This window comes from Zalophus californianus, chromosome 5, assembly GCF_009762305.2.
Source record: "Zalophus californianus isolate mZalCal1 chromosome 5, mZalCal1.pri.v2, whole genome shotgun sequence".
NCBI lineage: Eukaryota > Metazoa > Chordata > Mammalia > Carnivora > Otariidae > Zalophus > Zalophus californianus.
The window spans coordinates 63,280,077-63,296,082 of NC_045599.1; the positions used below are offsets into that span (position 1 = coordinate 63,280,077).

Genomic DNA, 16,006 nt, shown 5'->3' on the forward strand with positions numbered 1-16,006 from the left:
TTCTTTCCTTTTTTTTTTTTTTAAGATTTTATTTATTTATTTGACAGAGAGAGACACAGTGAGAGAAGGAACACAAGCAGGGGGAGTGGGAGAGGGAGAAGCAGGCTTCCTGCCGAGCAGGGAGCCCGATGTGGGGCTCCATCCCAGGGCCCTGGGATCGTGACCTGAGCTGAAGGCAGATGCTTAACGACTGAGTCACCCATGCGCCCCGAGAGTATTTTTTTCTTAAAGTCCATAGTGTCTCCTTATCTTCCTGCAGTTTTCAAAATGACTTATCCCCAACTGAATCCTCAGTGCTGTGTTGACAGCCGTATCATTTCTGATGCATGTTTATATTGAGATGTATGTTACCAATACCTTGACTACTAACACACACTAGGTGTTAGACACATGTCATTTTGTTAATTAAGAAATATTATTTCACTCCATCTGGAGGCTACTGTTAACTTTTTCATCATATTTTCATGAAGTAGGACTGCTTGTGTATTGACATAATTTCTATTGTTATTGCCAACACATTGCCTAGCCAATTTGTAGGAACTGGAAGATGGCGGGGAAGAAAGAAAGGGGTATGAATTCCTGTAAGAGTAAAAGAACAGTTTTTTGAGGGTTTTTTGTTTTGTTTTGTTTTGTTTTTTTTTTTTTGCATGTGATAGTGTTAAATTGCAGTCAAGGTATTCTTTCTTATTAAAAGTTTAAGGGCTTAAACAGAAAGACATTATGCAGATTAATACTTTAGGTGGGTTAGATGAACAGACCAAAATTTCCCCCCAGGATACAATTGAGAGGTAATGTTTCACTGCAAAGTGATTGCAGCTGGATTTGTCATTATGATGAAAGCCTTTGGTTCGAACACTGAACCAAATGAGGGTCCTTCAAGTGTTAAACTTCCTCTCACTCCAGTCTACTGAAGTACATTTTTAAAAATTTTCACTTCCTCTTTGCATTTTATTTTCATTTCCTCTAAGGTAATATGGCAGTTATCTTAAAAGTTTTTCCTCTTCTGACCTGTAGATATAAATTTGCCTTTCAACTGCTCTTCCTAACATCAGTCCAGTCTTTGAAACTTGCATTACTGATTCTAGTCTCTGCCTTCCTATACATGCCTTATTCTATCACCTATTTTGTTCCTGTTGAACCCTAAGTTACAAATACTTCAAAATAAATGCCATATTTTTAGTACATAAAAATGAGCATTATGAATTCCTATCTTCGTTGCAAAACATTATTAAAATTGTATACTATTTTTTATATATAAAATCATTCTAATTATCTCACATATTGAAGATGTAACCAAACCAAGGCAACAGTTTCTTATCCCTTCACTTATTTAATAGACTCAGTTGAGTTTTCTAGGACTGTTAATTTGGTATTTTCTCTTTCTTCTAGTCAAAGTGGAAGAAAGCCCACCTGTTAAGGGCTCCCTCTCTGGAAAAGTCAACCTACCTTGTCATTTTTCAACCCTGCCTACCTTACCACCCAGTTACACCTCCAGCGAATTTCTCAGAATCAAATGGTCTAAGATTGAACTGGACAAGAATGGAAAAGATCTGAAGGAGACTACGGTTCTTGTCGCCCAAAATGGGAATATCAAGATTGGTCAAGGCTATCAAGGAAGAGTGTCCGTGCCCACACATTCCGAGGTCGTGGGTGATGCCTCACTCACCATGGTCAAACTGCGTGCCAGTGACGCGGGTCTCTACCGCTGCGACGTCATGTACGGGATTGAAGACACACAAGACACAGTGTCGTTGGCGGTGGATGGTAAGGCTTTCTGAGTCTGGAAGACAGTAGTGTAACATGATACCTGGTTCAGAAGTGTGAAACAGTACCCAAAGTAACTGTAGTTCAGGGTTTGGGCAAGTGCAAGAAATATCAGTCATTTCAACAGCTCATGCCTTTCACCAAAAATGAGCTGTTATTTCTTCAAGGGTCAAGGAAGGTGACTTTTTGCACAGCAACTTCCCTGACTCAGTACAGTCAAGAGCAAGTGCAGTATCGCGGAAATGATGAATACCTCAAGACATGATAAATAGCTCAAGAATTATTACTTCATTATTGAGACCTATCAATGATACTTTTTAAGACCATAAAGACTGATCTACAGTTTAATTTTTACAATATGTGTGTATGCACATATACACACACACACATACTTACATGCTACCTTTTCTCCTTTTCTCTCGCTGTCCTACCATGATTATTAAAACCTTTGAGTTTGTTTTTAAGAAATATAAATTCCATCTTACATTGAAGAAATGAAGCACTTAATAAGTATCATGATACCTTTCACAGTGCCTTAGAAAGACCAGACTTAATAAACATTTGAACTGCATCAAAATAAAACTCAGTGAATTTTTTAATACGCTAGCTGTTATACATTAAGTCTTGCAATGAGGCATTTTCATTTTAGCCCCTTTTCTGTGGTGGTTTATATGTCATTTGAATTTAAGTTAGGAGACAAAGCAAAGAAAAATTGCTTTAATTGGGTACACACATAATACCATAGCTCTTGGAAACAGAATATTTTGGCAAGTTATTAAGCAAAATTCTAATACCCAAACATGATGGAACAGATTTTTCTTCCATCCCTCCATTTCCCTATAAAATATTTACCTTTCAGAAATATATACAAAGGGTTTTATTAAAACTTTCTTGTGTGGCCAAAAGGAAGTACTTTGAATTTCAGATGCAACGAATTAATTTTCTGTACATCCTTTTATGTTCAGATTCTGTTTCTTTCTCCTACCAATCTATTTTTATATTGTCCAGGCATCCACTAAATATCCTGGGCTCTTCATTCTTTTAACCTTTTTATTATTTATTTTAGTTAGCCTAGGACTGTTTTGCTCTAGTGATATTTTTCTATTTCTCTTTGTGTGTGTGTTTGTATGTTTGTGTGTATTATATTTATATCTTGTATAAACATATAGATTATTAATAAATTATAAATATATATAGTAGTGGTAGATACACACTATGTATAAATTTATATATATGTTTTTAAAATCCCAAAAGGAGTTTAACAATTTCTTACTATTTTCATCATTAAAGAATTAGCAATGGATTTGCCCCTTGCCCCTCTTAAACAATGAAAATCCTCCACTTAATCTCCTTAGCCCCATGAGGTCTTCAAATTATCCCAACAATTGCTGATACTTATACCGACTGATATGCCCTGCCCTGCTCTTAGAGGCCCCTTTGTGCCCCCTTACTGCCAGTCTTCAGTGCACATGGAAGATTTTTAATTACCAGGAGGACTATTTGAAGCTTTGATCAACATAAGACTAATTTAAAACCGTTTGAATTCTTGCTTAAGCCTTAGAGATCATTGTAATAAACTATCTCATACTTACCAGATAGCACAATATATACTTCCTGGCAATTTTATTGTAGTTCTATAGAGGTACAAATTTTCTGAAAGGCACCTGATGAATTTTTCGTTGCAATATCAGAAATGGGAAAACGAATGTTAATTGTCAGTACCTCTACTCGGTGACTGTGCAGGTCTTTTTTAGTTGACACTTATCAGAGGTGCTTATCTATGACATGGCTAGTTTGTCGCCCTGTAGTTATTTTATTGCCACATACCTGTCTCGGGAGAAGGAGACAATCTAAGGATGGGCATGTGGAAGACAGTCTCTTAAGTCAGGCTGTGGGATATAGACTGTTGTCAACCCCAGGGAATTACTAGGAATAAAAAGAGAGTGGAAGGTATCTTGGAAACCAAAGTTCATTCTGCATAACAAAAAAAAGTGGTCTTAGGCAATATGACCTTTTCAGAAAAAAAAAAGATTTATTTATTTATTTATTTGCATGAGACTGGGAGTGTGAGTGGGGTGAGGGACCGAGGGAGAAGGAGAGAATCCCAGGCAGACTTGCACTGAGCGTGGAACCTGGCACCAGACTCAATCTCACAACCCTAAGATCATGACCTGAGCTGAAATCAAGAGTCAGACACTCAACTGACTGAGCCACCCAGGCACCCTGGCAATGCAACTCTTAATAAATTCTCATCCATAAAACCCAGTTGCCCCAATTTCTATTTTCCAGTGACTTCCCAGGTACTTACGGTGACTCACTTTGCAGTCTTGTAGAAATGAGTCACCATATTTACTCCAGTTAAAAATAAAGATGCTCCTGTTGAAGTGCGGGGAGAGGACCAAAGCTCCACCCCCCTCACCCCCCAGCTGCTCTTCTGTCAGCCCTTTGACAATTCCTTGAGCCCTGGAGCACCACTCAAGAACCACTAGATTATGCAACTCCTAACATACAGCAAAGTGGAATTTGAAGCAAGTACTGAAATGCCTAGCCTCAACTCGGGGGAGTCTTAGGAACTTTACCTCAGGCCTTCTTTGGGATAAAAATTGTACATTTTATCTGTCTTAGTGGAAACCCTCAGTTATGCTAGTCAGATGGTGAATACGATAAACATTGGGTAGTGTTTCGTAGCCTATCCAACATTTTTAAAGCCTTTACATAATTTGACTTTCATATCCATTAACGTAAGCAATATCCGTTATACTTTATGGTAGGGGAGATTAACTCAATATATGGCTAAGGAACAAATTAGGAACTGGAACAAGCTCTCACTCATACACAGTCCATTGTCTTTGCCATCTTAGTACATTATTTCTGGAAGTAAATATCTCAAATGTTTTATGTTTGGAGGAAGTGGTGTTAGTGAATGTTCCACGGGCTTCTGTTGAGTTGGCCCAGGGTAAAATCATGAAGTAGGGCAAATTGATCCTGTGACCCCCTTAACTCTTTGTATCTCCTGCAGCACCAACTCCCTTTAGTTGTCCAGTCTCCCCATGATAGTGTGAAGACTACCTGTAATTAGAACAATTCTCCACCGCTTGGGATTTAATGGCTTAAATCTTTTTCTTAGATTGTTTTCATGAGAATAGAAAATTCCTGGCTAGGAAACTTCCTAATGGAGCAGAATAGGACACCTGAGTGAATGGCATTTCTGGGGCTCCTCACATAATTTTGTGTGGTGCTACACCAAGTGAAAATAAAGGATCACCATAGTGTCATTAACATGTGAGCAATGAATTTGATGTATTGCTCCAGTAAAACACTTTGCAAAGTATGGGGGGTGTTTGAACCTGCCTGTGATTGCTTGTTGCTCTCTTGGCAGGGGTTGTGTTTCACTACAGAGCGGCGACCAGCAGGTATACTCTGAATTTTGAGGCGGCACAGAAGGCTTGTTTGGATATTGGAGCAGTCGTAGCAACCCCAGAGCAGCTCTATGCCGCCTATGAAGATGGATTTGAGCAGTGTGATGCAGGCTGGCTGTCTGATCAGACCGTACGGTGAGAGGTTTGGGGGCCTCAGGCTGTAATTCATTCATTTGAGAGGAAGAATCAAGTGCTACTTACTAGTCCTTTATTTCCCCAGGTATCCCATCCGGGCTCCCCGAGTAGGCTGTTATGGAGATATGATGGGGAAGGAAGGAGTCAGGACCTATGGATTCCGTTCGCCTCATGAAACTTATGACGTGTACTGCTACGTGGACCACCTGGATGGTACGATGTTTACATTTCTAATGCTTCCTTCGAACTCAGGAAATTGAAGACAGACTGGGAGCACGTAGGACTAGAGCAAGTTTTCATACTTGTTTGGATTCCAAGCAGCAGCATTTAGTTTAAATGACCGTATGATTGTGGTGAAATAAGCTTAAATTAAAGTGGAAAGAGAAGGAGGAGTGTGCAAATGGTTAGGCAGGTTAGAAATGTCTTCAGTTAATGGCAGGTTTTCTTTCAGGCATGCTGCTGTTGGACTGTTTCCAATACACTTTTAGAGCCTTAAGAATAGAAACCTGTACGGGTGGTACCTATTCTTGTGAGAACTTCAGGTAAAGTCCTGTGATGACAAACCACTGTGAATGCAAGTGCTGATAAACACCCCAAAGCCCAACTAAATAGCTGAAACTAGCCCAGGAGGGATTGTCAGGTTTTACTTCTTTTCCTGTTAACTTTGCTGCACTAATATTCAGGGCAATTGTTCATTCATTAAAGAAACCACCAACCGTATGCTGGGTGCTCTGCTAGTTGTTAGGGATATGAAGCCAGGGAGGATAGAGGCCTTGCTTTTAAGATGCTTAGAGCCTGATTGATTTTGGCACAATCAACTCCGACTTGGTTTGAGTTAGAGGTTCTTAAAGACAAGTATGAGTTCAGTAGTGGCATCCAAGGGGCATAGTACAGTTTTATTATAGACACATGGAACAGAAGTTTCTGTGACTTTTGAAATGGAGTCTCCTTTGTATTAACAAGCAGCTTAAAGTCTAAATATATAAGGGGGAGTTTTGAATTGAGTTACACTTTTAATTTTGGCTGGGTGCATATAGAAAGGATAATCTCAATTTTCTTATGCGTAAAATAAAGAGGTTGGACTAGATAATTTCCACGGTCCCTTCCAACATTAAAATTCTGTGATTCTGTGAATTGAATAAACCACCTCAGAGGCTGAAAGCTACAAACTAAGCAGCTTATATTTTCCTAATGCCCTGACCAAATTTGAATAAGAAGCCTGGCTTACCAGAAGGCTGCTTAAGTGGGGTTCGCTAGCATCTTAACATTCTTATTATAACTGACCTTTAAACTGGTAAATGTATTTTCTAAAGTAGAACTTCAGATAGTAACCCTTTCCATTTTTGCATAGGGACGAAGGGAAAACATACAAAATCCAACCTATGATATATATGTAATATATATATATTGAATTTTGAATATAAAATATATGTATATATACACAGAATTTGAATGTTTTTGTTTGGGCATATAAAAGTTGAAAGAGAAAGGCAGAAGAATCAGTATAACTACTAATTCAAACACTGACTGAAATTTCTGAGCAGAGTAACAGGGTTTTTCATTGTTTTATAGAAGGAATTTAACAGTTCTGAAGGATATTCAGTATGGTTACAGTGACAGTGTTCTGGAAATTTTTTCTCCCATGTTTGTTGTCCCTTGGAATAATTTGCAAATCTTTGGACACTGATCTTTTCTCTCTTGACCTGAAATTGGACTGGTGTGATGGGGGAGGTTAGAGAGGCCTTTGCGACTGGCGATGAATGAGGAAGATCAGAAGATCACTCTTGTAAAGTCTCTCTCCTTCCTTTACTGAAGTGTACACCTCTCTTTGAAGTAAAGGCCATTGGCTGAACTTTGAATTGATAAAAACTCTTGTGGAAAGTTGACTATATAAAGTTACATCTGATGTTTCAATTGCCACATCGATGACAGATTATTTGAAAGTAAGCCAAAATTCCTCATAAGAGAGATTTTTTTTACTATATTATGGCTATCATAATTGCCACCTATATTTTATTGTATTTTTGACAGCCAAGTGTGTGTGTGAGCGTCAGTAAAAAAGTAGAGATGTTGATGCAGTCAGAATGCATGTGATGGAAAAAATATCCAGTTATGAACTAAGGTGCAATAACTTTAGATCAGAAGCCAAATTATTCCAGGTGGCCTAATGAAAAAGCCAATTAAGTATAAAATGAAGCATAGTTTAAAAAGGTAATTAATTTTGTTTTAATTTAGTCGTTTAAAATGAAAGGTATTTAGTTGACAGAATGTCAACCCTCTTTTTTTCTTCATTCTTGTTTTATAATGTCATATTCATTTTGATGTGTGTATTTCTTTATAAAATTCAAATAATTATACTCTGTTAAATCCAGCTAGTTTAGGGGAGAAAAAAAAAACTAATCTGGTTCTTATTCTAAGATGGTGATTATAGCACAGTTATACATACTAATATAATATTCAATTCTATTTTTAAAAATAACCTAGTAAATGTAAAATAGCAATTATATTAGCTATATCCACAAGCCAGAATTCCAGTATTAGCCTGTATTTTTGGAAATGGTCTAGACACTGTGGTGGCTTATTAGCCATGATTCGGTAACAGAGCACTATTACCAAGAAATTAAGGGAATTAAGATTCTAAAGTAGGAAATCTAGAAATTAAGATAATCACAAAATAATCCTTATTAGAAAGTTTAATCTGTGTTTCCTGGTGAGGTAGCTTTGGAAAACATTGAGAGGTTTCCTTAGTAGGAAGTTTAATTTGGGTTTCCTGGAAACATAGGCTTGGAGAACTTTGAGAGCATTTAGAATAGAGTTGAGTTGATCATACAGTTCAGAAAATTGAGTAAAGGACTGGCGTTATTTAGGAGTGGTAAAGACAATGCTGAGAGAGGAGTCTGGGGCGGTAGTTAAGGTCCCTGTAATTAAGAACAGGAAGGACCTCAACTGAATCCCAGCTCTGTCACTTACTAGTTGTGAGATCCTAAACAAGGCTTTACCTCTGTTTCAGTTTCTTCTTCTCTGACATAGAGACAATTAGAATACTTACTTTTTAATCAGGGTATGAAGATGAAGCGAGTTAATGTGTAAAGCTTTTATCACAGTGCGTGTCTCAAAGTAAGTGTTCAATAAATAATAGCTTATGGATATATGAAAGTTTCTTTATTTCCACTGAATTCATAAAAATAATAAATGACTTAAAATTGCAACTCTGTGAATTAGGTTCAATATAAGGAAAAATTTTCTGATAATACTGCAAAATGTAGAAATAATCCTGACAGACTGTAAAATTTCTTCTCTGGAATGATCTTAAAACTAGAATTTTTCTGAGATGTTCTGAGTGCAATGTTCTGTCAAAGTCTGAGTCCTGGTACTTTGAAGTGTATAGAAAAGAATTGGAAATGGCTCATTTTATGAAGAAGGATGACTTTCATGTCAAGGCATTTTAAATAAGGTAAATTGCTTGAATATTACTAAGAATTAAAATTAATACAGTGGCAAAACTAGAATTCCTGTGTTATCCCTCCTAAATAGTTTAAAATAAGTTTATTCTCTGATTAGAATATTATATTCTTGACTAACAGTGTTCAGGAATCAATCTGGTATCTGATTCCTCATAGGAGGTCATGCTAGTGGGAGATTTAAATAATTCTGAGAGTGCTTTGTGAATTAATGCATTCTGTGCTGAAAACTGGCCGCTTGATAGGAAGTATGTGTGTCATAGCAAAACAAAATAAAACAAAAACAAAAACAAAAACAAACGAACAAAAAACTATCCTAATAAGAAAGATAAGAGAATGTTGGAAAGAATGGTGATAGGTGAGGTCAGTCTGCTTTCATTTTCACGGGTGACCTGCTTAGTTTCCTTGCAAGTGAGTCAACACTTCCAGTCTCGTCCCTAGACCTGATGAATGATCGATCTAGGAGCCTCTTGTCCCTCGGATATAGGCAACCTTGGGGACTTACATCTCATCCTTCTGTGGCCTATATTTTCTATGTAACCCTACCCTTTGGCTATTACTTCTCCTGGAATAACTACTACCCTACTATTCTGATTTCCTGGCTTTCACATAAGGTTCTCAGCACTTGGATGTGTCTGTACTATGGGCTGTCTCCTTCATCTCATATCCTCTTCCTAAGTCCTAGTTGATTTTTCTCACCTTTACATCTCCAAACCTTGAATATATGACTAACCACCCCCAAATATTGCTTTGTCTCTGTCTCTCCCATAAGACTGTGGCTTCTGGGAGGGAAGGAACCATGTATATCTCCACTATGTCCATGCTCCATAGATGGAGTCACATAAATGTGTGAATTACTGAATTAACCTCCAAACTAAAAGTGCCCACTCTACTCACCTTGCTTTGCCCTTACCCCTTGGATAACTTCACCCCTCTCCAGGCTTAATCGCTATTCTACTTGCTTCCCAAATTTTCATTGCTCCAATTTCCTTATTAGTTTGTATAATGTCATACTTGTTCTTGTAGGTAAACTGTACATCAAATGCCTTGTAGGATGAATGGGGCATGAAAGTACACCAAAATAACAAAAAGTGAAAATGGAAATGTTAGTTTCTAGTTTTGCATGTTTAGCCCTGAATTCTCTTCTGATTTCCATACCCATGTTTCTAGTTTGTGAAGCATTTCTGTCTCATCTCTGGTTTTGATTCTCACAGATAATCCCTATGCCTTTAACAGACCTTCAAGGGGCCTGTTTTACAACCATCAAAGAGCTTGAACACTGTGTCCACGTTCTTCTCCTACTCAAAATTCCGTGGTGAATTTTCTGTCATCTTCCTCCTCAATCATAAACTCTGCATGATCTTTGAAGTGCCCCAAACCTGGCTAGAGGGTAACCAATTCAACCTTGTTTCCCTCTTTCCAACATGACATGTGCACCAGCCCTCCACAGACCCTGTGTTTGCTCCCACCTGCAGTTCTGCTTTGGTCCTCTCAGAGAACATACAGCCCTCAGCTTTCCAACACTCTGTTCTTCCCTGTGCCTGAAAACTTACTGCTTCCGAGAGCCCATCTTTGGCTCTTCCAGATCACGTGATTTCCTTAGTCTGAACTCCCTCTTCTCATAGAGTTAGTTCCACAGGTTTGGTGTTTAATTGTCCTTTCGTTGCTTTATAGTCACCGAATACAAAATTTGATGTTAGTTTTGTTTTGCAAAACTTCTGTAACTGCCTGTAGAGATAAGGCCATAAACATCTTCTTGACCTCTCTCAATCTCAATGAAGGACCTATTCCATTAATACAAACATAATAGTTATTCAAGAAATACTTGGTGGGAATTGCATTATTTTTTTCAGACTTTGTCTCTTTTGGAATACAATTACTACTACCCTTCCATTTCTATAATATTTGAAAAAAAATGCTTCACTTTCTTCACCAAATTTACTAAGAACCTATTTTTTTCATCTTTATTTGATCACCATGATACTAATTTTTCTCTTTGAATTGCTCCTCTCACTCTTCTCCATGGTGTCTCTTAGAAAGAATTCCTTCCTAGAGATACTTTTTTCTCTTTTCCAGCTTCTCACAGTAATTGCCCTTTCTTGCCACCCTAGCCAATCATCCTTTCTGGGATTAGTTCCTTTGTCCCTATTCACACTTTAGCAGTTAATTTTTATACTGCTTCCTCATGTCAAAATCCAAGATAGTTCTATCACCTTCATAACTGTGTAATACTTCTATGCCATCCTTGTGTCTGGCCTAGAACCAAAAAATAGCCTTTCCTTTTTATTATCCTATGATCTCCTTTAGATATGCAAAGCTAAAAATTTAGGTAAAGGCCCGAATGTCATTAAACAGATCTTAAGCAGGGCTTAAAGGTTCAGGCTTTTTTGGAGGCTTTGATTGGACAGAAATCTGATATCAGATCAGGAAATTGTGTGATTTCCTGCGATAGATTGTCAGATTGACTTTTAATTTTCTTTCTTTTTTTATTTTATTATGTTATGTTAATCACCATACATTACATCATTAGTTTTTAATGTAGTGTTCTATGATTCATTGTTTGCGTATAACACCCAGTGCTCCACACAGAACGTGCTCTCTTTAATACCCATCACCAGGCTGACCCATCCTCCCACCCCCTCCCCTCTAGAACCCTCAGTTTGTTTCTCAGAGTCCATAGTCTCTCATGGATTGTCTCCCCCTCCGAACTACCCCCCTTCATTTTTCCCTTCCTACTATCTTCTTTTTTTTAACATATAATGTATTATTCGTTTCAGAGGTACAGGTCTGTGATTCAACAGTCTTACACAATTCACAGTGCTCACCATAGCACATACCCTCCCCAATGTCTATAATGCGGCCACCCTCCCTCCCACCCCACCCCCACTCCAGCAACTCTCAGTTTGTTTCCTGAGATTAAGAATCCCTCCTATCAGTGAGATCATATGATACATGTCTTTCTCTGATTGACTTATTTCGCTCAGTATGATACCCTCCAGTTCCATCCACGTCGTTGCAAATGGCAAGATTTCATTCCTTTTGATGGCTGCATAATATTCCATTGAGTGTGTGTGTGTGTGTGTGTGTGTGTGTGTGTGTGTGTGTGTACACACACACACACACACATATATATACCACGTCTTCTTTATCCATTCATCTGTCGATGGACATCTTGGCTCTTTCCATAGTTTGGCTATTGTGGACATTGCTGCTATAAACATCGGGGTGCACTAACCCTTTGGATCACTACATTTGTATCTTTAGGGTACATGCCCAGTAGTGCAATTGCTGGGTCGTAGGGTAGCTCTATTTTCAATTTTTGAGGAACCTCCATAGTGTTTTCCAGAGTGGCTGCACCAGCTTGCATTCCCACCAACAGTGTAGGAGGGTTCCCCTTTCTCCGCATCCTCGCCAACATCTGTCGTTTCCTGACTTGTTAATTTGAGCCATGCTGACTGGTGTGAGGTGGTATCTCACTGAAGTTTTGATTTGGATTTCCCTGATGCCGAGCGATGTTGAGCACTTTTTCATGTGTCTGTTGGCCATTTGGGTGTCTTATTTGGAAAAAAATGTCTGTTCATGTCTTCTGCCCATTTCCTGATTGGATCATTTGTACTTTGGGTGTTGAGTTTGATAAGTTCTTTAAAGATTTTGGATAATAGCCCTTTATCTGATAAGTCATTTGCAAATATCTTCTCCCATTCTTTCGGTTGTCTTTTGGTTTTGTGGACTGTTTCCTTTGCTGTGCAAAAGCGTTTTATCTTGATGAAGTCCCATTAGTTCATTTTTGCCCTTGCTTCCCTTGCCTTTGGCGATGTTTCTAGGAAGAAGCTGCTGTGGCTGAGGTCGAAGAGGTTGCTGCCTGTGTTCTCCTTTAGGATTTTGTTGGATTCCTGTCTCACATTTAGGTCTTTCAACCATCTGGAGTCTATTTTTGTGTGTGGTGTCAGGAAATGGTCCAGTTTCATTCTGCTGCATGTGGCTGTCCAATTTTCCCAACACCATTTGTTGAAGAGACTTTTTTCCATTGGACATTCTTTCCTGCTTTGTCAATGATTAGTTGACCATAGAGTGGAAGGTCCATTTCTGGGCTCTCGATTCTGTTCCATTGATCTATGTGTCTGTTTTTGTGCCAGTACCATACTGTCTTGATGATTACAGCTTTGTAATAGAGCTTGAAGTCTGGATTTTGATGCCACCAGCTTTGCTTTTCTTTTTCAACATTCCTCTGGCTATTCGGGGTCTTTTCTGGTTCCATACAAATTTTAGGATTATTTGTTCTATTTCTTTGAAAAAAGGTGATGGCATTTTGATAGGGATTGCTTTAAATGTGTAGATTGCTCTAGGTAGCATTGACATCTTCACAATATTTATTCTTCCAATCCATGAGCCTGGAACATTTTTCCATTTCTTTGTGTCTTCCTCAATTTCTTTCATGAGTATTTTATAGTTTTCCGAGTACAGATTCTTTGCCTCTTTGGTTAGATTTATTCCTAGGTATCTTATGGTTTTGGGTGCAATTGTAAATGAGATTGACTCCTTAATTTCTCTTTCTTCTGTCTTGTTGTTGGTGTATAGAAATGCCACTGATTTCTGTGCATTGATTTTATATCCTGCCACTTTACTGAATTCCTGTATGAGTTCTAGCGTTTTTTGGGTTTTCCACATAAAGTATCATATCATTTGCAAAGAGTGAGAGTTTGACTTCTTCTTTGCTGATTTGGATGCCTTTCATTTCTTTTTGTTGTCTGATTGCTGTGGCTAGGACTTCTAATACTATGTTGGATAGCAGTGGTGATAGTGGACATCCCTGTTGTGTTCCTAACCCTAGGGGGAAAGCTCTCAGTTTTTCCCCATTGAGAATGATATTTGCTGTGGGTTTTTCATAGGTGGCTTTTATGATATTGAGGTATGTACCCTCTATCCCTATACTCTGAAGAGTTTTGATCAAGAAAGGATGCTGTACTTTGTCAAATGCTTTTTCTGCATCTATTGAGAGGATTATATGGTTCTTGTTCTTTCTTTTATTAATTTATTGGATCACATTGATTGATTTGCAGATGTTGAACCAACTTTGCAGCTCAGGGCTAAATCCCACTTGGTTGTGGTGAATAATCCTTTTAATGTACTGTTGGATCCTATTGGCTAGTACGTTGGTGAGAATTTTTGCATCCATATTCATCAAGGATATTCGTCTGTAATTGTCCTTTTTGATGGGGTCTTTGTCTAGTTTTCGGATCAAGGTAATGGTGGCCTCATAAAACGAGTTTGGAAGTTTTCCTTCCATTTCGATTTTTTGGAACAGTTTCAGAACAATAGGTATTAATTCTTCTTCAAATGTTTGGTAGAATTCCCCTGGGAAGCCATTTGGCCCTGGGCTTTTGTTTGTTGGGAGATTTTTGATGACTGCTTCAATTTCCTTAGTGGTTATAGGTCTGTTCAGGTTTTCTATTTCTTCCTGGTCAGTTTTGGTAGTTTATACATCTCTAGGAATGCATCCATTTCTTCCAGATCATCTAATTTGCTGGCATATAGTTGCTCTTAATATGTTCTTATAATTGCATTTCTTTGGTGTTGGTTGTGATCTCTCCTCTTTCATCGACGATTTTATTTATTTGGGTCCTTTCTCTTTTCTTTTTGTTAAGTCTGGCCAGGGGTTTGTCAATCTTATTAATTCTTTCAAAGAACCAGCTCCTAGTTTCATTGATCTGTTCTACTGTTCTTTTGGTTTCTATTTCATTGATTTCAGCTCTGATCTTTATTATTTCTCTTCTCCTGCTGGGTTTAGGCTTTATTTGCTGTTCTTTCTCCAGCTCCTTTAGGTGTAGGTTTAGGTTGTGTATTTGAGACCTTTCTTGTTTCTTGAGAAAGCCTTGTATTGCTATATACTTTCCTCTTAGGACTGCCTTTGCTGTATCCCAAAGATTTTGAACAGTTGTGTTTTCATTTTCATTTGTTTTCATGAATTTTGTTAATTCTTCTTTAATTTCCTGGTTGACCCAATAATTCTTTAGTAGGATGCTCTTTAGCCTCCATGTATTTGAGTTCTTTCCAACTTTCCTCTTGTGATTGAGTTCTAGTTTCAAAGCATTGTGGTCTGAAAATATATAGGGAATGATCCCAGTCTTTTGGTACCAGTTGAGACCTGATTTGTGACCTAGGATGTGACCTATTCTGGAGAATGTTCCATGGGCACTAGGGAAGAATGTGTATTCCGTTGCTTTGGGATGGGATGTTCTGAATATATCTGTGAAGTCCATTTGGTCCAGTGTGTCATTTAAAGTCTTTATTTCCTTGTTGATCTTTTGCTTAGATGATCTGTCCATTTCAGTGAGGGGGGTGTTAAAGTCCCCCACTATCATTGTATTGTTGTCGATGTGTTTCTTTACTTTTGTTATTAATTGGCTTATATAATTGGCTGCTCCCATGTTAAGGGCACAGATATTTACAACTGTTATATCTTCTTGTTGGATAGACCCCTTAAGTATGATATAGTGTCCTTCCTCATCTCTTATTATAGTCTTTGGTTTCAAATCTAATTTGTCTGATACAAGGATTGCCACCCCAGCTTTCTTTTGGTTTCCATTAGCATGGTAAATGATTTTCCACCCCCTCACTTTCAATCTGGAGGTGTCTTTGGGTCTAAAATGAGCCTCTTGCAGACAGCATATTGATGGGTCTTGTTTTTTTATCCAATCTGATACCCTGTGTCTTTTGATTGGGGCATTTAGCCCATTTACATTCAGGTAACTATTGAAAGATATGACTTTAGTGCCATTGTATTGCCTGTAAGGTGACTGTTACTATATATTGTCTGTGTTCCTTTCTGGTCTGTGTTACTTTTAGGCTCTCTCTTTGCTTAGAGGATGACCCCTTTTAGTATTTCTTGTAGGGCTGGTTTCATGTTTGCAAATTCCTTTAGTTTTTGTTTGTCTTGGAAGCTTTTTATCTCTCCTTCTATTTTCAGTGACAGCCTAGCTGGATATAGTATTCTTGGCTGCATATTTTTCTCATTTAGTGCTCTGAATATATCATGCCAGTCCTTTCTGGCCTGCCAGGTCTCTGGATAGGTCTGTTGCCAGTCTAATGTTTCTACCATTGTAGAGTACACATCTCTTGCCCCGAGCTGCTTTCAGGATTTTCTCTTTGTCTGAGTCTCATAAGTTTTACTATTAGATGTCGGGGTGTTGACCTATTTTTATTGATTTTGACGGGTGTTCTCTGTGC

At 38.1% G+C, this 16,006-nt stretch overlaps 1 protein-coding gene across 3 annotated transcripts in view; it reads left to right on the forward strand.

The window, feature by feature from the left end:
• Positions 1-16,006, forward strand: part of VCAN (versican) — a 115,479-nt gene that overhangs the window by 15,481 nt on the left and 83,992 nt on the right. For all 3 annotated transcript variants that reach the window (XM_027606007.2, XM_027606012.2, XM_027606010.2), the window contains exons 3-5: positions 1,390-1,764; positions 5,144-5,318; positions 5,404-5,531. In XM_027606007.2, coding sequence (XP_027461808.2) covers positions 1,390-1,764; positions 5,144-5,318; positions 5,404-5,531 — 678 coding nt within the window. The remainder of the gene's footprint in view (positions 1-1,389; positions 1,765-5,143; positions 5,319-5,403; positions 5,532-16,006) is intronic.